Source organism: Micromys minutus (assembly GCF_963924665.1).
Source record: "Micromys minutus genome assembly, chromosome: 7".
In the NCBI taxonomy this organism is placed as follows: Eukaryota; Metazoa; Chordata; class Mammalia; order Rodentia; family Muridae; genus Micromys; species Micromys minutus.
In genome coordinates, this window is record NC_137976.1 from 34,016,813 (window position 1) to 34,042,721 (window position 25,909).

Genomic DNA, 25,909 nt, shown 5'->3' on the forward strand with positions numbered 1-25,909 from the left:
TGTGCAAACATATGTATACTTTATGTGAGGAATTCCATATTATTCTAACCATAATGTGCTTGTTTTCACAGAATGTAACTATCTATAGGATTCCAACTATAATTATAAAATAACTAAAAGTTTTGTAGAATTACTATGTCACTAACACACTCATTTTATTGCTGCCTAACTCTGCACTCATGAGATTTTCCCAAGGTTATTAGAAATTTTCAAAAGCATCTCCACAAAATTTCTAAGTAATGATGTGTTTAGTTGATAATTTGAGACAGAGTCTCAGTCTACAGTACAGGCTAGACCATAATTCATGGACTATGACCTAAATATACAACTGTTCTTCTTCTGCCAGTAATGGATGACATCACAGGGTGAGACATCATGCTCAGATTGTGTGTGTGTGTGTGTGTGTGTGTGTGTGTGTGTGTGCTTAAAAGCAATTATTTTTTAATTTTTGGTAAAATTTGACATATTTATGTACTTTTTAGAATAACCCAATACTTCTACCTCCAGGTCTATTAGAAAAAGAATATTTGAAATGCACTGTTTTGTTTATCAAAGACTGTTGCAAACTTCTACTACCAACAATTTTGTCAACAGAACATAATATATTATTATATATACATAAGATATATTTTGTACATCTTTTTCCCTGGAGTCATTGCAAGAATTGACTTTATTCACCCTAAGTGCAAAAGCTCATAATGAGATCCAATTCTGCTTCAGGGTTCAACCCCATAGTATTAAAAAAGGAAGTTACAGTATTTGTTTGCAGTTGGGTATTGATATCCTTTAGTTAAACATAAAAATTTCCAGGTTAATAATGCAAGAGATCACAAATATAAAGCTGATATATGTTAGTATATATTCATTATCAAAATTTATGCTATATTGATTTAATATTAATTTAATATTATGTCTTGATATATAAAAATTAAGAAATTTATTTGGGCTTAATCTTTAGTGTATTGCTTTTATACAGTATAAAAATGAGGGAAGGTCTTTGCTCACTGAGTTACATAATTTCTAAGCAAAGAGCCTCAAGTAGCTATAATTGAATTTCAATATTTTCTTTATACTGGCTAATGGTTTTTCTTACATTTTTAGCACACTAGACTATATATAAGTCAATCTTTCCTTAATTAATATATTAAATTTGATGCCATGAAAATATTATTTCCCATAGCAGGTCACTGCCTTTGGTTCCAGTAAAAAACCTTCAGTTGTGTATATTCACAGTACAAACTTAATCCTTTAAAACCAGATATTCCATGACATCTTTAAGGATCAGAACTCTTTATTTATGTTTCTTCTTTCTTGACCTTAGAGAATGCAAATTACTGGTGTAAATGATTAATTTACTTTTTCCCCTGAATAACATACTTGAGACTTTCTCCAGCATTGAAACATGCTGAGGATTAAACAATCTAATCCTTCTTGTTTTTCCTCGAAGGAATTAATTGCAGGTTAAATCTCCACTCTTTTCATCATTTTACAAAGCAAATAGCAATAGGCATTGTGAATACTGTTATTTCTACTACAAGCAAATGGTTGGGCTAGAATTTTGTGTCATATATCTTTCACTTAATAAAAATTTAATCATTTCTTACCTGAAACCCGATCCCATATATCTTGAAGAACAATGTTCTGAAGGAATACAAAAGAATTCTGAACAATATAGCTCTGAAAAATGGGGCATGAATGCTTTTATGAATATGGGTATGATTCAAATAGACAAGTGCAGATAAATCGACATGAATATTGCATCTGGTTCTTTGAGCAGCTTATAATTTTGAAACTGTCACATGTCAGCAAATATAAAACACTGCCAAAAATCCAAACAGAAGTGGATCTCTGCTTCCTGCAGTTGCATCTAGTTCATATATGAAAGGCATGACTGTATTTTTTTGTTATCACTTTTTATTTTATTAAGTGGATTTTTTTCTCACATAAATATGTCATGATTATGGTATCCCTTCCCTCTGCTCCTCACCAACTCCACTCTCATTTGGGCCCACACCCTTTTCTCTCTCTTGTTAGAAAATGAACAGCCTTTTTATGTGCTAGTAAAACAGAATGCCAGGATGATGAGTTGGAAGTTGGGTGGGAATGGGAGCATCTTCAACAGAAGCAGAGGGAGGGGGAGAGGGAGAAACATTTGAAATGTAAATACATAAAATATCCAATAAAAAATCATTGTATGAAAGTTGGATCTAGCAACAGAAGGAAAAGAGCCCAGGACGAGATAAAAGAAGCAGAGACCTAGTTGTTTTAATACTCAGGAAACTCATCAAAATACTGAATCCATAATCTACTCCCAGAGGCCCCATGTGTGGTTCTTTAGTCTCTGTGAGTTCCCATGAGCCTTGCTCATGTTGATTGAGAGGGCCTTGTTATCCTGATGTCCTCCTTCCCCTTTGGCTCTTATACTTCCTTCCCTCTTCTTCTTCCTCCGGGCTCATTGAACTCTAAGGGGAGGATTTGATGGAAACATCTCATCTAGTTTAGCGCTGAGTATTCCAAGGCAGGTTTAGGCAGCAAATCATTTTTACTCATACAAAATAGTTTACTCTTTAACGTTAAAGAAATAATACAGAGAAGATAGACAGTTGTTATGAGAGGAAAGAAGTCCAGTTTAATCAAGGGTTAGAGAAACGTTGAAGCTTCTGTTCATATGTTGCATTATGCTGTGAAGTTGAGCATAATTCTTGGGAAATGACCCACAGCTTTGATTTATCTGTTAGTCCCTCCATTTTCTTTTCATTAGAATCACTCCTGTCTAGTCCAATATGATTTTAAGTAAAGCTTCTTATGGTTTCATTGTTTATAATTTACTCTTTCAAATTTAAGATTAAAATAAAGCATGGAAACTTAGGTTTACACGTTCCTTTATTTATTTATTTTTATTAAATCATTCCACTCATTTACATCTCAAATGATATCCCACTTCCCGGTGATACTGATATATGGTAATTTTTCCACTCTAAGGATGTATAAAAGAATTTTTGTTTACAATCCACCCACTGGCACTCTGAAAACATTAGAAAGAATGCCGTTTGGTGTACTCATGTAGATTTTCAGTTTACACCTGATTTAGTAAAGTAAATTGAATTCACAAGTACCTGTGTCACTAGTTACTCTCAGTAGTACTGGAAAAATGACTAGTGAGATCAGATTACGCTACTGTAAGCACGAACATAGGAACTCCAGCTTTGTGGGTGTGATTGGCATACATAGAAATTGGCAGGAACATCTTTGAAAACCAGCTGTGTGTGAATTCATAATGAGCGTGAAAGTAGCCACCAATCAGAAAGCGACATCACACTCCGGGTTCCCACTTGCGTATTGCATTACTCTTTTGGATTCTGGGCTTCCCTTGCTTCTCTCTCTTTCCTTCTGACTGACTAAAAGGTATAGACTGAAACCCTTTAACTAGGATGCGAGCCACGAACAGCACTGAGCAGCACAGAAATCTGAGGAAACCCTTCTTTCATTTTCTAGCATTCCTGGTTAAAACATTGACCCTAGACCTACTCTGGAATCTTAAACTCCTGATACAACTGTTCTGGACCTGAACCTCCCACCCATTTGAACATTCTCCTCTCAATCTGTACAAAATCGCTTCACTTTTTTTTCTCGTGTCATTAAAACAAAACAAAACAAATAACAACAACAACAACAACAAAAACCTTCCAATACCCCCTTCCTTTAATGCCTTTGAAGGTATTAAAAAAAAACAAAACAACAACAACAAAAATCCCTACTCAAGCGTAACAGTCTTCTCCAATTTAATAAAGAAAATCATAATTACGTTAACGAATGCATTACGGAAAAACCCACTGATAAGCGACTTAACAAACATTGTCAGTTTAACCTGAAAACATCCTTCTGCTTTTTCCGCAGGCTTAGCCTGCTCTTCCACCTGCTAGCAGTGGAGGAATTTTTGTTGTCTACTAACCCCCTCTAGCGCCGATTTGGCAGCACCCGAGCCACAGCTGCTGCCAGACGGGAGAGCGGGGAGAGCGCTGGGCTCCACCAGCTCAGCCTAGCTCTAGGGCCCTGCCCTCCATGCACCCCCTCTCTGCCTGCAGCAGGGCGACAGCTTGGAGACTGAAGGTGGCAAAACCCCTTCCCACCAGCTAGTCTGATGCCTCGGCCCAGGGCGGGGTCCCACCAAGTAAGTAGCTAGTGAACCGGCTTAGGAGCGCCCCGACCTGGGAGACAGAAGGTGTTGAAAAGAGGGCATCTTTAGCAAAGAAAGCGCACCGGACGCTGCGCGCTGCCTCGGACTTAGCCGCACACTGCCCAGACCTTGGGCTTCTCCCAGCTTCTAGCCCGACGCCTCAGATGAACAGCGGACTATCCAGACCCTTGGAAGCCCGGTACCAAAGCTGCTATAATGATGCTAATGACCTCCATGGCTAAGTCGCCACCTTCTGCGGATGCAATGACCTGGGGGAGCTGAGGCTCCAGGCACCAGTAGACTTCCAGCGCTCAGTGACTCCTTTCAATAGCTTCTTCTCTTCCTATGCTTTCCAAGGACTCGGGGTCGCCTCAAACCTCGGTGGCCAAGTTTGAGAGGCTGGCACTCAGACACTTCAGGGCTGACCACTACCTTCTCCAAGCTGTGCCCCGGGGCCAGGAGCACTGACCTGCGACCCTCGCCCTTTCCAGTAGCAGAAACGTCTCGAGGGGAAAGGAGGTGTGCACATCGTTACATGGGGGAGGAAAAACGCAAGTGCTTGGGGGACTAAGGTAGCTTCAGTGGTACCCAATAAACCGCTGCTACGGCCGAGGGGCGGCGCAGATGCCGCCGAGTCGGTGCTCCCGAAGCTACACTCAGCCAAGGCCACACAGTCAAAAGGCTGAGTGCTCAGTCCGCCCCTCCCTGGGTTCACTTGAGATCCCACGGAGGCTCATTCCCTGGGTTTCCCCGACACCAGACACAGGAAAGTTCTGGATGTCCAGGCTACCCTTGCAATCTGCTGTGTGCCTCCTCTACCCTGGGTTCTGCAAGTGCCCACCTGGGTCCAGAGAGGCACTTGGGTCCCCAGAACTGCACCTTCACTACCAGCCCGGACGTCCGTACCCACCCCCAGTATCCTCCTTAGAGGTACCCTCCCCCGTCCACCATCCCCTCCCCCAAACTACTGCCTGAGCTCGCTCTTGCGCGCACGCTCTCCTGGGCCCAAGTGAATAGTCCTTGCTCGAGCGGGACACGGTGGTGGATGCAATTCCCCTCGCCTCCAGCCGCCTGGAGTTCTCCGGCGGTGCAGGCAGCATCGTCCCCTCAAGCAACAGCCCCTGCACCTGGGCAGCCTGGACCCTCGTGCCCTGCTCACGGGGCCTCGCGCGGGGGGCGCCCCGGGACTCCCCCTGCGGACCGGGTGGAGGAGGAAGAGAAGGAGGAAGAAGAAGAGAGCTTGGTTCAGGACCCCCACCCTACTAGGAACACCTGGCTGCGCTGCTGCCACTTCTTTTTAAGGAGAAGAGAACCAGCCAGAGCCATGGGGGGCTGCGAAGTCCGGGAATTTCTTTTGCAATTTGGTTTCTTCTTGCCCCTGCTGACAGCTTGGACCGGCGACTGCAGTCACGTCTCCAACCAAGGTAAGGGACAAACAGAAGGGTTGGAGGAGGAGGGTTCCTTGCATGTACTCGTCCACTAGTGCAGGTAACTTTGTCCCTGGGTCAGCTCCTCTGGACTTGTCTCACTGAGTTCTAGAGAGCCTTTATTAGACCACCTGGGACCAGCGGCCCTGGGGCTTTGATCCCTTCTGTCCTCGAATTCTTTCCGAAGCTCATGCATCCTCAGCACTTGGGTTCCTTCCTGGCAGTTCCCTGATTGCTCCACTGGAGCAATCTACACTGGAGGTCAAGCTTCATGGCACAGATCTAACTGCTTCTTGGGGAATCTTTCACTAAAAGGCAACGTGTGGATTCTCCTCCACAGCCGATTAAAAGAAAGGTCATGACTGCTGATTTACCCTATACACCTGTAACCAATAATCAGTCAGTATTCCTCCAGTAACTATGGGTCGACCGTACCCTACATTAGTTTCTGAACTCTACCATTTACTTCCTCCAGTTATCTTGAAAGAACTGGGCAGGCAAAGTGTTAAATCTGAAATTCCATTTCATGACTATCCGACTCATCAAGTCTAGTTGCTGTGCGATTTTCAGAGGACTTTAATCAGTGGGCAGTGATAAAGGGAAGATGATGAGAAGCATGTAAAATATTTGAGTGTTTTCTTTTCTTCCACTCAATCTTCCATGAACGGTGTCTTCTTGGATCCCTTCTATCAGTGTTTAAAGATATAGAAAAACATTTCCTGAGTGTTCTAAATTGATTTTACACTGGGTATCAAACACCCATAAAAGTTTTCCAGCAGGTGCACGGCTGGCTGCTCTCACTGATAAAGTAGGATCATCATCAATGTCACCTGTTAGCAGAGGCTGGAAACACAGGCTTCAAATATAACAGTTTTGATCAATTACATTTTCCATTTAATATGGAAGAGGTGTGTGGAACGGTCTAAAGAAGGTTTTCTGAAAGTACAAATAGAGGTCAGATTATAGTGTGCTTTGTGCTTGGTAGGTAGGCGGTTGAAAGAAGGCAAGCCAAACAGCGACAGCTGACTTTTGTTGTACTTGCATATGGCCATATTATTTTAGCTAGAAAGGAAATAATCATTAAGCAACAGCATTCAGACGTTCCTGTTCATAAGCGATACTATTGACTTGTCAGCACCAATTCTAGGCCCTGGCTTAATTCAGACAAATAAAACACATATGAACATCCCCAAAACTAAAGGGCCATTCTACTGAAGCATGCCATATTGAACCTTACATATATTTGTGTCAAATGCAGGAGCCTAGTTCTGGTGATTCCTAACCTCTTAGGGGTATTTGTTATTTTCTTTTCGTCTTAATGAATTTTAATGAGTTTTTAACCTAAAGAAAATAAGAAACATCTGAAACTTATTGTTTGTTTCAATTAGCTTAACTTAGTGGTTGGGAGTATTTCCCAGGTATCTAACCAACTAAAACAGGCTATTAGAGATCACCAAATAAAACTTTCAATTTTAGTTTGTAGCAATACATTAAAAATACAAGTTAAAAACTTACTAGTGCTCAAATATAAAGTTGGATAAAAAATGAGTTTGTTCTTCAATACAAAATTACAAAATGTGATCCCATTTTTACCAGTAATAATGGTTATTTGTAATATTGTGATGATTAGAGATTTTGCTTGGCAAACTTAAGAAGATATTTAAATATTAAAATAATGATACAAATCATTAGGAAATTATCAGCCATCTAATTACTACTCTTCTGAGTATTTTAGAGTAAGATTTTTTAACTTATAATTTCACAAAAATACAGAAAATTGAACATTAACCGAATTGAACATTATCTAAAATGTAGAGTGTTACAGAATTATATGAACAGCACAAAATAATCCAAGTAAAATTTGCATTAAAGTGTAAGAGATATAAATGTCAGATATGTGATTAACACTTAGTTTTTAGCAAATACTTTTCACATTGCTCATAGTGCTATTAATCTTTTATTTTTGAAGCCTGCTATTTTCTATAAAGCAACTTTTCATTTTTTTCTATAACCTTCCTTCTTGATTAAGGACACTCACAAAATGAAATGTCATTGCTGTGAGTCTATTTTTACAAAAGGATAATATATAAAATCCTTCATGGTTGAATAGATTGAATCGCCCTCTGACCTCCTACCCATCTTATATGCTAAGGCCAGTCAAACAATGGTGCTGACAAGAAGTGAACTACCTCCCTCTTCAGATCAGTCTAAGGGAAACCTCACCATAGAGAAGACTTCCTGCCTTTAAGCTGACTGTAGAGCTCTGTGCTGTAAGGACAAAATAAATCAGATTGCATCTTTCTTTCTCTGGCCCATTGCTCTTTGAGTCAATATGAAAGTAATGGTCCTTCCGCTATCACTCTATCTGATTAAACAGAAACATGATTTGTATCATACTGTCCCTCTTGTGCTACTATTTCCTTATGTTGTCTATTTAAAACATACACACACACACACACACACACACACACACACACACACACACAATCTTGCACCTAGTTAAAGCAAGCTTGGTTTTATATTTGCTATTATGTGTAAGTTAAGCAAGTCTATCAATTACAGTGGTTACTGCCGATCAGGGATCTATTTATTCAAGGATTGCTCTCCTGAATGAGTTGATGCATCTCTTGGGGTGCTCATGTTTATAAAAATAATCAATTGCACAGAAAATAATTCATTAAGTCAACTTGTTTGGCTAGATGAAACAGTGAATTTATTTTATTATCTCTAATGTGTGATATTACTAGTTTCCAGACAATTCTGGAAAACAGAAGTAATAGATAACCATGGCACTAGTTGATTTTGTTAACAATTTGTTTGAAATGATGGTAAGCAATCTGAAGTTGTGCGTAAATATAAGTAAACATATTAAAGCAGAAAATATCTGTATGAAAATCAATGGTCTAAAATTAGTTGCCCTGCAGTAAGCATTAATCATAAATTGTTAAACAGAAGAAATTAGTTATTATAAATGTTAGTTGAATTGGGACAATTAGTTAGTTTACAGATATTCTAAAGGATCCTTCAAGATAGATAACAATTTTCATAGACAAACTAAGAATAAGTCTGCGATGATTGTCACAAGTCCTCTTGGTGTATATAACTGTATACATACAACATAGAATTCAACTTTGTTATAAGTTGTAAGCTCAATCCTGTTATAAAATGGGAAGTTCAATTGTGAATATTTAATATTATTAGGAATAACATCTGATATAGAACGATAAAGTATTATTTTTTTTTTACTGATTCCAGAGTGATTGTCTGACTCTGTACATTGTTGGCTCTGGGCTATAAATAAACTATATTGCAAAACTTCTTATTGCCCCAAAATAGCAACTAGGTCATTAAAGTTATGTCCTCTAAACTGGAAGTCACATAAAAAGTATTACAAACTGATATAGTGTTTGGTCTATTTTATGTTAATTTTCTAATAGGGAAAATATTATTTTAAATATGCTAAATCAAATAATGTATAACATTTTTGAATGCAAAAGATCATACAATTTGTGTATTTGTCTACAAAATCATTCTCTGTTGCACAATCCTTAGTAGCTGTCTACAAATTTGTTCTCTCTTCCACAACTTCATCAGCCACCCTGTTTCCTGGTCGATACAAGTATTTTTACTCTATGTGTCCATTTGGTGAAAATAGTAAAAGATTCTACTTAAAACTCAACATCACAACACTCATAGGAGTCTCCTTTCTTTGTCTAATCATTTCTTGTCAGTTTAAACATGGTAGGCATCAATATGTATAGTTAAATGTTAAAAATAATGGCATCAAGTGCTTAAATAATAATATGAATTGATTACATATCTACAAAACTCAAAGAAACATAGAATATATATACCTCATTACTTCTTCAAAGTCAAAAAATGTGTTCTGTTGTCACTGCTATATCTTGAGCTTTGTTTTTAGAATGTAAAGTTTGGTCGTTGAAGAGATGGTTGAGGTATAGAGACTGTTGCTGAAGGAAGAGAGTATTGTGTAATTGGATTTTCATAGAGCTCATGCTTCTGGTCATCTGGGCTGCCTGTTCATACATACATGTACACATTCATCCATATAATAAAAATAATAAGCTAAATATAAATCCCCAATTTCTAATAAACGAGTACATTACAATATATAAAGCAAAAAACAGAACCTAAAATTTAATTTTTAGATGATGAAGAAAAATTAGAGATAGGTGGGCATATTCTAGCCCCTCCAAACAACCTGGTGAAATAGTAATTTAAAAACTCAAAAGAGAGTAGATCCTCACGTGGGACTGTCCCCAGATAGCCCTTCCTTCAGGCTCTGCTCCAGTTTTTGTCCGTCTTTACTTTGGACAGGAATATTTCTGGGTTAAAATTTTTGAGATGGTTGGATGACGGGGGCCATGCCTATCTGCTGGATGTGGTCTCTACAGGATCTATCTCCCCTTCTCTGCCTGAGAGGCCAAATGTGGGATGGGGGAGTTGTGGAGGGGTTAACCAGGAACTGAGATACCATTTGAGATGTAAATGAATGGAATGATCAATGAAAAATGTTTCTAACAAAAAAGAAATGTAAATAAATAAAAATAATAATAAAAAACTCAAAACAAATTGGAGGAAAAGACAGAATAAAGAGTCATGGGACAATGTGGTCCATTAAATGATAGTTTTGTAAGGGCCTATGTTGTGATGACATTTAAGCCTCATTCTTAGGGAAGAGAAACAAATAACTTGTTCAGAATATCTTTATTAGATATTAATATTAGATTACTTAAATTAATACTAGAGGGAAATGATTTGTTTTATTTTGGTTTTAATTTGATTTATTAATTTTATTCTTTTTACAGTCTTTTTGTTGCTCCCCTGCCCCAGGTCTGTTTTTTGTCTCTTTTTCATCCTATTCCTGTCTCTAAGAGGATGTGCCTCCCCACTCCCTGGGCCCTCAAGTCTCTCGAGAGTTAGGAGCTTCTTCTCTCACTGAAGACAGACCAGGCAGGCCTCTGCTGTATATGTTCCCGGGACATAAAGAAGTATATTTTACATATATAAAAAACTGATTAGATAGATCATAAAAGATCTCTAGTCTATCACAAAGGCAAAGAGGTGACTGGAGGCTTACAAGACCCCACGTAGAAATCTGGCTATTCAAGAGAATGACTGTGACATCCCTGCCCAGGGCAGCAGTCATGGAGACAGACAGCACATAGGATGTTGAAGAATTAGTTAGTAGGAAAACATTATTTCAACAGAGAAATAAATATGCATATTCAGCATCTCTACTGTAGTTTTTGAAATCTGAATTACATGTTATATTATCTCCCATTTAGTGAGCTTGCTACATGATTATTCATAATCGATGGGTTAAGAGGAATTAAGAAAAACAAAAATACTTCACATAAATACTTGACTCTTTCCTATATTTTTCAGTTAAAACTGACTAATATAAAAGAATAATCACATGAAAGTAAGCAGCACTTCTCTAAGGCCTCTGTGTCATCTCCTGCCTCCAGGTTCCCACCCTGTTTGCGTTCCTGTCCTAATTTCATTCAATGAAACTGTGATAGGAAAGTGTAAAAGAAATAGCTATAAAGAATATAAAGAATAATTATAAAAATATATAATGGTATAAATATATAATGTATAAATATACAATTATATAAATATATAATGGTATAAATGTGTTTATATTAATAGATTTGGTGATGAGTCCTTTTTGTAAGACTTCTGAGTTACTCATTTGAAAGCATTATCTAATCTTACTACCATTTGCAGTTTCAAAAGACTTGTATGTGATGCCAATTCATGCTGCCTCATCAAATGCAATGTGCTATGTTCTTTCTTTCTCTACAGCTTTCTGTCTATTGTTTTTTTTTTTTTTTTTTTTGGTTGTTGTTGTTTTTGTTTATTCTCAGGAAATTATAGTGTTAAAAAGTCCAAGTGTCAGGTAATGAAAAGCAACAATGGAGTTGTTTGTAAATGTATCAAACTGCACCTGTCTGTTTTAATGATAGTGTTTATTTAAATTAAAATTCCAACTAATTACATTCATAAAAGAGACTTATTTTCGTATAACCTCAGACCCTTTCTTGCATTGTATGTAGATGAAGCACAAAACACATTAAGAAAACTTTTAAGAGCTATAAAACAGAATTTAAAGGTAGGCCGTGTATGGGAATGGGGCAGTAGAGGACCATTCAATAAATTTTAAAAATTTGAAGCTTCCCTGAGCTTTTATCTACCTTCTACTTTGAGTTGTCTTTCCAATTAAAAATAAAACACTTAAAATAATTAAGAACCACCTAAAAAAGAACAGACTGTCATAAAAATATGCTTGGTAAACATCCTTGCAAATAATTGTTCTTACTTATATTTCATTAAAATATTTCAGGTGTTAATGTCACATCTTATGATCCTTGAAAATATGAGATAATATAGACTTGGAAAATTAGTCCGAGGGATATAAAGATACTTAATTTGTTCTTCTTCTCTTGCATTTTCTCATGGATGTGATAAAAGTACTTCATTTAAATAAGCATAATTAACTTAATATATCCATCTGCTAATAGCAATATGGCAACTATGTACTCTCTAGAGTGACTGTGCTGTACTATCAAATTTCATTTCGTGACACAGGAACAGGGAGATACGCATTACGCTACAGTGATTAGAGTATACATCTGGAATAAGAACACTTCCAATTCATATTTATAAAGATGTACATGCCAGTGATGTTTTTGCAGTTTTATGCAGTTAATAAGGTCCATTGTAATATAGAAAATAAGAAGCCATGTGTTGGAATTAAGAATGCTCCAAATAATACCTATATGAGAATAAGTACAATGTATACAAGAATAAATTAAGTGAATACTTCCAGGTTAAATCACTTTGAATTATGAGACCAAGGCTTTTCTTTTAATCTTACTGTAATATGTCAGCACAATTAAAAACTATCTGAAATGGATCTATGCTTAGAGACTTTAAGCATAACAGTTGCCTAAGGATTAACATGTGGAATGACTAAAACTGATTTATACACATAAAAAAAAACTGCAAAAAAAAATCCTTCAGTAAACATATCAAATAGAGATTTGAACAATGCTGAACCATGGCACTGTATTTTTAGTTTTTTTTTTTTTTTTTTTTGTTGTTTGTTTGGTTTGTTTGTTTGGATATAGCTCTTTTTGTAGCATAGGATGACCTAGAACTTTCTTTGTACCTCAGGCTCACCTCAGACTTGTGCCATTTCTACTGAATTAGCCTCTCAATACTGGAGTTATAGTAATGCATGACCTGTTGCATGGGACTCTGAAAATCAGTCTTCTGGATTCTTCTTGATATGACATGTGGAATAAAACACTATGACCTATGGCTCTTCATTTCTGAAAATGTAACTGTCTATTAATGAAAATAACCTTAGTTAAAAGTCATTATGGCAAATCCCTGTACTTATATAGTATTTACTTTGTAAAACACGTTAAAATAATTAGTCACCACTGTGTATAAGGACTTAAAGCTAAGCAAATTGTGAGATCTGATTGCACAAAATCAAACCTGATTGTAGCACATTCTACATGAAAACATGCTGGAACTCAGCAGTCTACTTGTCCTCCCGGAAAATAAAGTCCCTGCTCTCTGTGTACAATTTAGAGCACCAGCATACTAAAGAAGATTCACTATTACCTTGACTACTTTATATGCTCTCTTTAATGAAGGAATTGTTGGAAAGAGACCTTAATTTTTATTTAAAAAACCCAAACACTTGGTTCTTCATACTACCAGTCTAGCAAATTACCTACCATGATTTAAAAACAAGTAAAATTTAGAATGTTCCAACTTTATTGTGATTTTTATTAAGGTAACTACAGGGAGTGAGGGGACAGTAACTTATTGTCTTATACTATTGCTCTATAATAATTTCATTTTATAGATTCCACAAAATGTGGTTCAGTCAGGTTGTTAAAATAACACTGCTAGTTTGTTTGGTAAAAGAGTACAAGTGTAAGAACATTTGTAGCATTCACTCCCTTCTGGCTAGATTTATGGTTACAATGCTTCTGGAATTTTCAAGGACTCTATTAGTTCAAGTCCTGAATTTAAATTTAAGAATTTGAACTAGTGTTTTAATGTTTTAAAGCTTATTAAAGCGAAGGCATTCTATTTCTTTAAAAATTGATACAAAGTCATATAGGTACTTTTAACATATTTTTATATGTTGAGAACTTCTGAAATAATTATTTATTGAGATGAATAGCAACATTTAAATATGCTCAATTTTTGTTACTTAGATACAAACACTACAGCCCTTACATTTTAATAAGCTCATGCATGTCTTGTAAGATTTCTGTTAGTTTCAAAAATAAGCATGTATTCAAATTTAAAATACATTATTGATACTATGCCTCTCCATGATGCTGAGTCCAAGAAATACCAAACTTACAACCCAGTACACTACTTCCAAGAGGTTAAGAGTCAGCTCATCCTTGCTAGAGAGATGACTCAGTGGTTAAGGGAACTTTCTGCTCTTTCAGGAGACTGAAGTTTGGTTCCCAGCACTCACTATTTGTACAAACCACTTCTTTCTACAGTTTCAGGGGAGCCAGTGTCCTCTCCTTGAAGACACTAGAGATGCATATGTTATGCTCGTACACATGAAAAGAAGTACTCATTCACAGAAAATCAAAATGATCTAAGTATTTACCCAACAAATGTGTAAGCATCAACTTATAAAACTAAACAGGTGTATTTAATGTCGCTGAACATCTGGACTCTTTAGAAAAAATAAAAGGTGCTCTCCTCAAAGATCTATAAGTTAATATACAAAAGCAATGAAAATAAGAAGCCATTTAATATGTTAGAAATGACCATGTATTGGGCATGAGTTTGTGACTATGTGAATAAAATCTGTCCTCATTTAAGCCCATGGCCATAAAATCAAGAGCTGCCCATTGCATCAGATCCCTATAGATACAGCAAAGGCCTTAAGAAGTGATATAATAGAAATTTCACAAATAAAAAGCACATGTAAAGCTAAGGGTGTAGCTGTGACTCATTGGTCAGACTATGTCCGCTATAATACCTGAAATAGGATAATAAAGCTGGAACTTTCTTGAGGATCACGATTTTTATGTAATTTCAAAGTATCTTGTGGGCATTTAAAGATTAAACCTTACCTTACATTTAACATATAGGCATTATCACAGAAATTGTACCATGACTTATCCTGCATATAAAGCTGATTATTGCATGGTATGATTTGGCTTTTCATTAAACGTTTACTTTTTTTTCATAGCTTTTATATTCAATTCTATGACTGGCTATAGAATACAAAACATATTCAATATTTTTTACTCTTAATGGCTGAATAGTATTCTATTGTGTAAATGAATCACATTTCCTTTTCTTTTTCTTTTTCTTTTTTTAAATTTCTTTTTTAAAAAACTCTGTATTTACATTTGAGATGTTATTCCTTTCCCCCATCCTGCTCCTATCCTCCTCCACCTCCATTTGCCTTCACAAAGGTGCTCTCCTCTTCTGTACCCATTTTTTTTTTTTGTTTAGGAAATCTGGGCTATTTCTAGCTTCTGGTGATCACAGATAAGGCTGCTAAAAAATAGTGAAACACTTGCCCCTGTGGCATGGTGAGGTATTTTTTGGGTATTTTCTCAAGTGTGGTATTGCTAAGCCTTCAGGTAGATCTATTTCCAATTTTCTAAGCAACCTCCAAATTGATTTCCAGAGTGGTTTTACCACTTTGCAATCCTACCATTAATGTAGGAGTGTTCCTCTTTCTCACCAACATGTGTTGTCACCTGAGCTTTTGATTTTAGCCATTCTGATTGGTGTGAGGTGGACTCTCAAATGACATGCATAGCTGGCTGTTGATTACTTATCTTTACATGACTGCAAAATTAGCAATATCTGAATGGTTTCTTATTGGATCAAATGTATTAATGAAATGTCTCTTTTGTGCTGGGGGATGCCTGCATGGCAAATTCGTTTTTTGGGCAAGTGTGACACACATTATGGGTAAGGTCCCAAGAATTCATGTATGTTTGTGGTGCATGCATCTGTAATTCCAGTGCTAGGAACCAAGGACAAGTCTTGCTTGTCAGAGAGCTCAAGGTTCTGTGAGATCTCTAAGGAAAAATAGGATGGCAGGAAGTAATGGAAGGAGGGAGGAAAACTAAGAGAGGAAAGAGAGAAACTATTGAGAGCAATAAAGGAAGTTATCTCAATATCAAGAGGCTAGTGGGTTATCTGTTTGCACACAAGCACACATGCATACACCCATATGCACACAGAAACAGACATAGAGGGAGAGGGAGAGGGAGAGGGTGAGGGAGAGGGTGAGGGAGAGGGTGAGGGAGAGGGTGAGGGAGAGGGTGAGGGAGAGGGTGAGGGAGAGGGAGAGGGAGAGGGAGAGGGAGAGGGAGAGGGAGAGGGAGAGGGAGAGAGAACAAGAGCATATCTTCAAGCCAGAGATGCATGTTTAAATGTGTAAACCTGCTTTTGAGAGTAGCAGACTTGGATACAAAGTAAGAACCTGACTCAAAAGGAAGGAGGGAGGGAGGGAGGGAGGGAGGGAGGGAGGGAGGGAGGGAGGGAGGAAGGAAGGAAGGAAGGAAGGAAGGAAGGAAGGAAGAAAGAAAGAAAGAAAGAAAGAAAGAAAGAAAGAAAGAAAGAAAGAAAGAAAGAAAGAAAGGAAACATTTCTTCAAAATCTGTTTCCAGTCTCTATATCTTATTTTGCTGCTTCATGGCTACTTCATTCCTAACTTATTTAAGTCTTTCGATTTTAGCAGTGTGCTAGGAGGTTGTAGGGTATATTTTAAATATTCTTTTAGAAGTTAACTTACCATTTGATAATTTCTGTATTTTGTATTTGAAAAATATGTCTTTAGAAGAATGTAGAAGTAAAAATTGCTGCCAGAACTTGGTATTTTTGAACAGAAGTAATCAATTGCAGATTACCCATGATTAGCTTCTGACATTTAGATTTTTACATTTAGAATGTCAAAAAGCACTGAAAATGCCTAATCTAGCTTTTAAACTATAATACTCCTTATTTTCTAACATTTATAATATTATACTATCTTCCCTTTTCTTTCATAAAAGTATTCTAAAATAATAATATTTACTGTAGATATTTAAATATACCTGATAGATTTAAATAATTAATTGTAAAACAAAACATATCTTATTAAGGCAGATGAATATACATGTTTCTGTGTTTGTTCACATAGCCAGACTTGACAGAGTTGAAGTTTGCAGAGTTTAGACACTTTAAATTTCAATGCTTGTTGTACACTCTTGTATGTATATCACTCCAGACACAGCCTTTCCCCTGACAAGGATCCCATCTTTCAAATGCACCGAAGTCTCAGTTAAAAGTTCTACTCTCGCTGTAGAGGAAGAATATGGAAAATGTAGGGCCGGCAAAAGTGAGGTCAAACAGCCAATTTCCTCCTCCCTGTATTTGACATTGATTGGCCTGTTGTCCAACTCTTGTTTTTTTCATGATGTTTGCAGCATTAGTCAACTGCCCCTTAAAAATATGCATGTTTTCTATTCCAAAGCCAAAGGAAAGTGTCATTTATACAATCTGGTTATTTCTTTTTAAACCTCTGTTCTGATGTTGGAAAGATTATAAAAATTTTGACTTTACCTTCCAACTCTTAATACACTTGGTGTGTCTCACATTCATCCCAGCAATCTCTTCAATTGGTTGTTGATTATTTTATTTTTGTATTATTTCTTGAGTAGCCACAGCGATTTAAACCCGGAATGTTTGTCCTGTTCAACACATTTCTATTGAGATATGCTTCTGAAGATTCAGGCACACATTGTCCCATAGGTAATAGAAAAGGGAAATGTCCATTTACCAAGCACAAAATACTAGTAGCTTGTGTGTGATTCTTTGTGAAAAGTCAGTAATAGCTAATGGAACATATTCTTAGAAGGGGTCACTTCTTAACATTTTACATCTGAATCCACTCAAATCCACTTATCTAACAACCCAGGAAGAAGAATGGCCACCTGCTTGATTAATATTTGTAGGAAAAGAAAAGAAAGGTAGGCTTGAACCCAATTGAAATGTTTCTTAGTGGAATATGGCTGACACAAAGGCAGGTCTATGTGGCTCTGTGCTGTAATAATGCAGTGCTCCCAAGCCAATGTTCTGCATATTAGAAATAAAAAGGGGGCACAAACTATAACGAACCTCACTATTCCTCACCCAGACTGGCCAGCTTGGAGCTCTGTGTCCAGTTTTACTCCTAATGCTGTCCAGCTTTTTACGCTGTCTTTGAAAGGAAAATGCACCCACATGGTTGAAAAAGGTTTTGAGTATTTAAAGATAAATTTAAGATAACTTGCTGTAAAAAAGTAAGTGTCATTTACTAAGGCATCATGACTCAAGAATCTGTATTCTAGGACACAATACAGTTCTACAAAGTGATCTGTGTTAGTCTTGTCCTTAGTTAAGTTTCCAGGGTTTTTGTCTTTCCTGCAGGGGATTGGACCTAAAGACAGTTTTGCATAATTACATCACTGAGCTACACTGCATTTTCCTGATGTGTGATGTGTTCTTTTCAGTGTTTAATGTGTAGTGATCTTTTTCTATCATTTTAGCTCATTTTCTCCATATATTATGGCGTTTGGGTTAATGTATTATGCCTCAGCGTATACCCTGAAGGCAAGCATTTCTATTGATGTTATATTCTAGAAACCAATTAAGCAGAATGTTGAAAGATATCCATACAGTTGAATTTATTACCTCCCACTTTTACAAATTTAGTTATTTTAAATGACAAGAAGAAGACGGGGGGGGGGGTTATTTGTCTATAAATAAGCATTTTAGGTTGCAGTCATATTGTTAAAATGAAAAATAATATTGGAATCAAATTTAATAATCTGAAATGGGAGGATCTTCTGAGAGATGGCTTCATTTGTCTGAAGTAATTTTTGAATGATACTTTCTACTTCAATAAAAGTGACAAAGTTTTTCTTTGTAGAGTAGTTGGAGAAAACTGTGTTGTTAGAAAATTATTGGAATAGACAAGAGAAGAATGAAAGAAGGGTTGTAAAAGGATGAGTCAGATGGAGACTAGACAAGGAGATGGTATTAAAAGGATGCTTAGGATTGCCATATTTGACACTGAGATTTTGGAGGAGGGCTCCAGTACTTTTATCTTCTGTTCTTCCCGCCATGATCATCGGAATCTTAGCTTTATGTTACACTTTAATAGATCTCACCTCCACAAAGATTCCCTAACAATACCACAATGATAGCTTAGTCATTTTTATTTTCTATTTTATTTTTTCTTTTCTTTTTTCCTTTTTTTAAATTAATCACTCCATTCATTTACATTTGAAATAAACTCCCATGTCCTGGTTGCCCCTCCACAAATTTCCCATCCCACTTCGCTCCCTCCCAGCCCCCCACTCTAGCATCCTCCTACACTGGCTCATCATAAAGACTGGGCTTTGTCCTGCTTTGCTTGGGAACTCAAAACCACTGCTGGGTCAGGAATTTTTGCTTTCATTTGGTCCAGTGTCCCTATTTCCTCTACAAAAAGTAACATGCATCTTCCTAATGTGACAACAATCTCCAAGGAAATTTACAGAGGTCAAAGAAATTGGGTCAGAAAACAGATCTCTGTACAATCTCATTAGCAAGACTGCATATTGGTTATACTCACCATTCATATCTAGAGTTTGGGAATGATCCTAGCTTAAAATTATAGTATTGTATAAGAGGGCACGCATGGCTTGCTGACCAAGCACCACATCATTCTTGCTGGGTTGACAATTACATTTCTCAAAAATATTTAGCTTTTGGGGCTATTGTCATCTTATCAGTGAGTACATGTCATGAGTTCTTTAGTGACTGGGTTACCTACCTCAGGATGATAGCGTCAAGTTCCATCCATTTGCCTAGAAATGTCATGGTGTCATTGTTTTAAAAGCTGAGTAGTACTCCATTGTGTAAATGTACCACAATTTCTGTATCCATTCCTCTGTTGAAGGATGTCTGGGATCTTTCCAGCTTCTGGCTATTATAAACTAGGCTGCTATGAACATGGTAGTTCATGTAGACTTGTTAGATGTTAGAGCTTCTTTTGGGTATACACCCAGGAGTGGTATATCTGGGTCTTCAGTTAGTACTTATAAAATTATCAGTTTTCTAAAGACCCTCCAGACTAGTTTCCAGAGTGGTTGTACCAGCACAGATAGTAGCCCAAAAAGATCAGAATACCCAAGAAACAATTTACAGAAATTATGAAGCTCTCAGAGAAGAAAGTCCAGAAAATGGATGCCTCCATCCTTCTTAGAATGGACAAGACTCATGGGAGGAAATAAAGGGGCAAATAGAGGATCATGGATTAGAAAAAAAGATCATCCAAAGACTGCCTCACCTGGGCATCCATCCCGTATGCAGCCACTAAACCCACTTACTATTACTGATGCCAAGTAGTGCTTACTGGAGGAACATAATATTGATGCTTCCTCGGAGGCATTGCCAGAGCCATACTGATACAGAGGAGCAATGCTTGCAGCTAACCATTTGACTGAACAGAAGGACCTCAATGAAGAAGCTAGAGAAAGGACTGAAGGAGCTGAAAGGTTCTGCAACCCCATGGGCAGAACAAAATTATCAACTATTCAAGCCCACCACAGCTCCCAGAGATTAAAATATCAACCAATGAGTTCTCATGGAGAGACCCATGGCTGAAGGTGCATATGCAGCAGAGGATAGCATTTGCTGGCGTCAATCGGAGGACAGACCTTTGTTCCAGGGAAGGCTTGCTTTTCCAGTGTAGAGAAATTCTAAAGCACTGAGGTGGGAGAGGGTGGTTGGGAGAGGGAGCACCTTCATGGAGGCAATGGGAGGGGGAGGGGACATGGGATTGGGGGAAAGGAGATAACATCTGAAATGTAAATACAGAGAATATCCAATTAAAAAAAGCAAAAAAAATATTTAGCAGATTTTATTAAAAGTTAAGGGATCCTTAGAGTATATTTAGCTGTTAGGGATTAGGGAACATTTGCTTTATATTTGGCAAATGGTATAAACATATACAAATTATAGAGAAAAGGGGGTGCAATCAAATATGGTAACATTGTGTAACACATGAGGCAAATAGAGCATAAGAATATATAAACAGCAGGCTGAAGAGATGATGGAGTGGTTAAGAATACGGACTGCTCTTCCACAGGTTCTTAGTTCAATTCCCAGTAACCACATGGTGGTTCACAACCATTTGTAATGGAGTCTGATGCCTTCTTCTGGTGTGTCTAATGACAGCTACAGTGTACTCATTAAAAAAAGAAAAAGAAAACTTTATAAACATGTGGAGTCATAATGCCATAACAGCAGTTTAGTTTTGATTAAATATATGTATTCACAACCTTGTGTGATGCTTTCATTGCAAAACAGTTGATTTTGAATAACCAGGAGGGTGTTTTTTTCTTCCATTTGTAGAGGGGAATCAATATAGTCCTTGGTTGCTGTTCTGTTCTTTGGAACTATTGATAATTTTAAGCATTTTACATTCAATAACATAAGAGATTTACTTCTCAGAACAGTGTGTATAGAAACTGAGTACAAACCAGTTGGTACTTAAAGCACAAATATGAGGACTTGACTTTGGATCACCAGAACCAATGTAAAAAGCTAGATGTGGAGACATGTGTCTGTAACCCAAGTACTGAGACAAGAGAATCCTAGGAGCTCATTAATAAGTCAATTCCAGCATTATCACCTGGCTCCAGGTTCAGCTGAGAGAGACTAGAAAGATAAGGTGGAAGAGTGACTGAAAAGGAGAAACAGCATAGGCTCTGGCTTCAACATGCATTCATGTGTATATGCACACACACACACACACACACACACACACACACACACTTACATTCAAACACACAAATATATGCAATAAGCAAATTATTGCAATAGATGAAGTGTCTTTCAATCTCATGTGACTAAAAGTAATCTTTAATCCCAGTCACTTTGATATTACAATATGCTGATTTAAGGACTTAAATCTTTATTGAGCACCTAATGTGCTATACAGGAAATGGGAACAATTTTGAAGCAAATTTTATCCTTAAGTTGAAGTTAATGATTTGCTCCTATAATTTGAAAATAATTCACATGGTTGTCCCAAGACATCTACTGCTGCCCATCTAGGTTTGGGTGTCTGTGCTGATGTAGGATTGAGAGGAAGAAAGAGGTGAAGAAGACAGGGGCCAGCATCACCTGGGTTACTTTACCTACAGAATATGTTCTTTTCTAACTAGATCACAATTTATACAATCACTTCATGTTAACAGTGTCATGAAAAGATCTACAACTTTTAAGACTGTGCTCACATATTATAGGTTTTTAGATTAAATTTTTGAAATATATCCTACATAAGTCTCCTATGCAGGGAAAATCAGTTGTAATGTAAGCTGGTACATGTAATGGGTAGTGTCTGTTTTCTGTACTTTAAGAGAGAGATTCATTGAAGTCCACCATCAGTTTTTTGGCTCAGCAGCCTCTCTTTACATGTACTTGTGAAAACACCTAAAGAATGGAGGGTTTGAACAACTAGAAAAAGGAAATAAAAAGCCAAATTATTTCTGACTATATTATTAATTTTATTCCACCATTTTATCTTGTTTTAAGTTAAAATTTAAGTAAGATAAAAAAAAAATTGTACTTATTTTGCTAATGTGGTTTTCATCAACAATAATTTGTGTGGCAGATAATCAAGCAAATTAGTAACCAGAAAGGAAAAAAGAAAAAATACTTTTAAGTACTAGATGAGAAAGAAAGTTAAATAAAACTGCTAGACATTACAAATTACAAAGAAATTAAATTGAGTATTTTAATGTCTTATTGTAAATTCTGTCAGTATTTAAAAACCATTTTAAAACTTATACCCTTATATTACTGATTTATATCAGAACCAAAATTATTTAGAAAAACATCTTTACAAAATTAGTTTTCCTGAATTATAAAAATTTGAGGTTTTATAAAAGCCAGAGTCATAAATTATAATTTTAAGCAATATTCTCCATTTAATACCAACTTATTTATGGATCTTATTTTATTTTATAGTGGAAAGGTTATTTAGTATATATATATATTTCTGTTGGTCATATTATAACAATTGGTAGATAGATTAAAACTGCTAGGTACTGCATAATCCATCTTGATTAGGAATATACAGGTATATGTATATAATATATAAATACATATTATATATGCATATATATATTATGATTTATTATAAACTGTTTTCCAATAACAGATCTATGAGGCAGATTTTAAATAATTAGATTATTATGGCTGAGATACTATTTAGAACATTCATTTTTCATAATGATGGAGAGGTCTGTACCCGTGCCTCTATTACCTTGGTGGCTTTGAGAGACTCCCAGTGGTGGGAGCAGATGGGTGTTTGATGGTTTGACTCTTTTGACTGGTCTTAGTACTCTTTTATTGTGTGTGTGTGTGGGGGGGAAGAGTTTATTCAGCTTATACTTCCATATTGCTGTTCATCATGAACGGAAGTTAGGACTGGAACTCATACAAGGTAGAAACCTGGAAGCAGGAGCTGATACAGAAGCTATGCACAGATATTGCTTACTTGTCTGCTTCTCCTGTCTTGCTCAACTTTCTTTCTTCCTTCCTTCCATCTATCCTTCCTTCCTTCCTTCCTTCCTTCCTTTTTGTTTCTTTCTTTTTTATTGAATAGTTTATGTATTTACATTTCAAAAGTTTTTCCCTTTCCCAGTATTATTCTCTTCCATTCCCATCTCCTTAATTCTATAAGGAAGTTCTCCCCCCTACCCTCTCCCACCTCAACACCCTGGCATTCCTGGACACCATGGAAATAAGCCTTCACAGAACCAAGGGCTTCCCCTTCTACTGATGCCAGACAGTGCCATCCTCTACTACATATGCAGCTGGAGCCATAGCTCCTGCAATGTGTACTCTTTGGTTGGTGGTCTTGGAACACATTTCTTCCTGTTATGTTGCTTTCTTCTCTGAGATGCTATTCATATATAGGATAGTCATGTATTTTCTCTCATTTCTTCATTTATGAAAGTTACTCTTCAAATGTTGGAAGTGATGTGTGAGTGAGTAATGCTTAGGAACAAATAGTTCAAGCCATTAATATTCAACCAGAATAGGCTAATTCACTGCAATCATGAGGGAAACATGTAAAAGCTTAAAGAAGTAATATACGTGGTTCTCAGAAAGGCACCAGGAGGATTAATTAAGTTAGCTGGCTGACATTTTTTTTCTCTGTGGCCTTGAGGAAATATTTTAAATATTTGAGCCACAGTTTGTAACTTGGTAAGATACTGACAGTCCTTGGAAGCTCTATTTTACAGGGTTGTAGTTGCCATGGAATATTGTTTGTCAAAATGTTTTGAACATTGTGAAGTACAGTACAATTGTATTAGTTCATTTGGTTTCAGAGCTGTGCTGGAACATCTTCACACATTGTCGATCAAGACATTTAATCATTCATTCAGCATTTACTGAACAAACATTAATTGAATTTCAGAAACTGTGATTCATGTTAGCATTAAACAGGGAGCCATTCAGTCAAAAAGGGGAGGAAAAAGAACTAAAGACTAAAGGGTAGGCTGTACTGAGAAATTGCTATGACATGTGCTCAGTCTAACTCCACTATAGCCACTGAGAGTGTGCCTCATTCTGTGATACCAAGGTAATGTACTCTCTTGGTTATGATTTGCCTGATGACTAAGGATATTATATTTCTTTAAGCGCTTCTTGTACATTTGAAATTTCTCTGCTGAGAATTCTCTGTTTAACTCTGTACCAAATTTACCAAATAAAAATTTTAAAATAACCAAAAAAAAAAAAAAAAAAAAAAAGGAAAAAGAAAGAAATCAAGTGAGATAACATGGAAAGAGACAGGGAAGTCAATTAACTTTTCTAACTGAGGTGGTAGCAACATTAGTGAATTGTAACAGTAATCTCTGAAAGTACCTGAGAGTTTAGTGTTAGGCAGAGCAACTATCACATCTCATTTTGTAAATGGAGGAAGTGAGGCACCGAAAATGTAAGAGAGTTAAAGAAGCCCATCTGTCTTAGTTACAGTTGCAGTGCTGTGAAGAAGCAGTATAAACAAGGCAAGTTTTAAGGGAAAGTATTTTATTGGGGGCTTACTTAGGGTTTCAGAGGGCTAGTAAATGAATGATTATCATGTTGGGAAATAGATGGACATGGTGCTAGAGCAGAAATGCAGAATTTTACATCCTGATCTTCAGGAAACAGAGGTAGGAAGGGAGAGAGGAAGAGAGGGAGGTAAGGAGGGAGAAGGGTGGGAGGAAGGGAGGGAAGGAAGAAGGGTGGGAGGAATGGAGGGAGAGAGAAGGTGGAGGGAGGGAAGGAGGGAGAAAGGAATAGAAAGATTGGTTGATTGAATGATTGATTGTACTGTTTCTGGTGTGGGCTTTTGAAAGCTTAAACCTAACCTCTAGGGTCATATTTCTTTCAATAAGGCCTTATATTTTCTTCAAGGTCACACTTCCTTCAACAAGGACACACTTTCTCCAGCAAGCACATACCTCCTAAATAGTTCATCATCTAGGGACTGAGCATGATAATATATGAGCCTAAAAGAATTGTTCTAAACCTAAGCACCACACCACCTGATAGGACAAGAGAATTTAAGAAGATACTATGTAGCTATATAATTGTGTAAACAGATAAAAATGAATGAAAAATTAAAATAGTTGGTGTGTTGATCAGGAAGTAAAGAAGACTAGTCATAGTTTCTCTCTAACAGAAGATATACATCTTCCCTGAGCAACAAAGGTGTATCCTAACAAATGAGAAACCTTCTCTAACTGAAAGAAATATTTCACAAATGATATAATCTAATAATTATATTATTTTTAATATAATTATGATTTATTTTAATGATATAATTAAATATTATATCATTAATATTTAATGATATAATTAATGATATAATCTAATAATTGAAATTCAGTATGTCAGTTACTCACTACTAATCACATGTACATATTTTTTCTTTTCTAAAATTACTATACATTGTAAACTAGTTTATATAGAGACTATTCTTCAGAGAAGATGGAATCTGAAAGACAGTTTTTATAACAAAGAAGAGTTATCCTTGAAGCATTAAAAAAATAAAGAGGGAAGTGAAACTGGGGGTTGTGATACACATTTACCAAATCAAGAGAAGTTCAATGTCAACCTCCACCAAAGAGGTCCTTCAAAGACTTTATAATCATCCTTGGATGAGACTGTAAATGGTATGAAATACATGAGG

At 36.6% G+C, this 25,909-nt stretch overlaps 1 protein-coding gene across 1 annotated transcript in view; it reads left to right on the forward strand.

Annotated features, from left to right (window-relative positions):
- Positions 1 to 5,222: 5,222 nt before the first annotated feature.
- Positions 5,223 to 25,909, forward strand: part of EPHA6 (EPH receptor A6) — a gene marked incomplete at both ends in the record, with an annotated part of 946,557 nt that continues 925,870 nt past the window's right edge. Inside the window, one exon of the mRNA XM_080918921.1 lies at positions 5,223 to 5,601. Within this exon, the coding sequence (XP_080775047.1) occupies positions 5,223 to 5,601 (379 nt within the window). The remainder of the gene's footprint in view (positions 5,602 to 25,909) is intronic.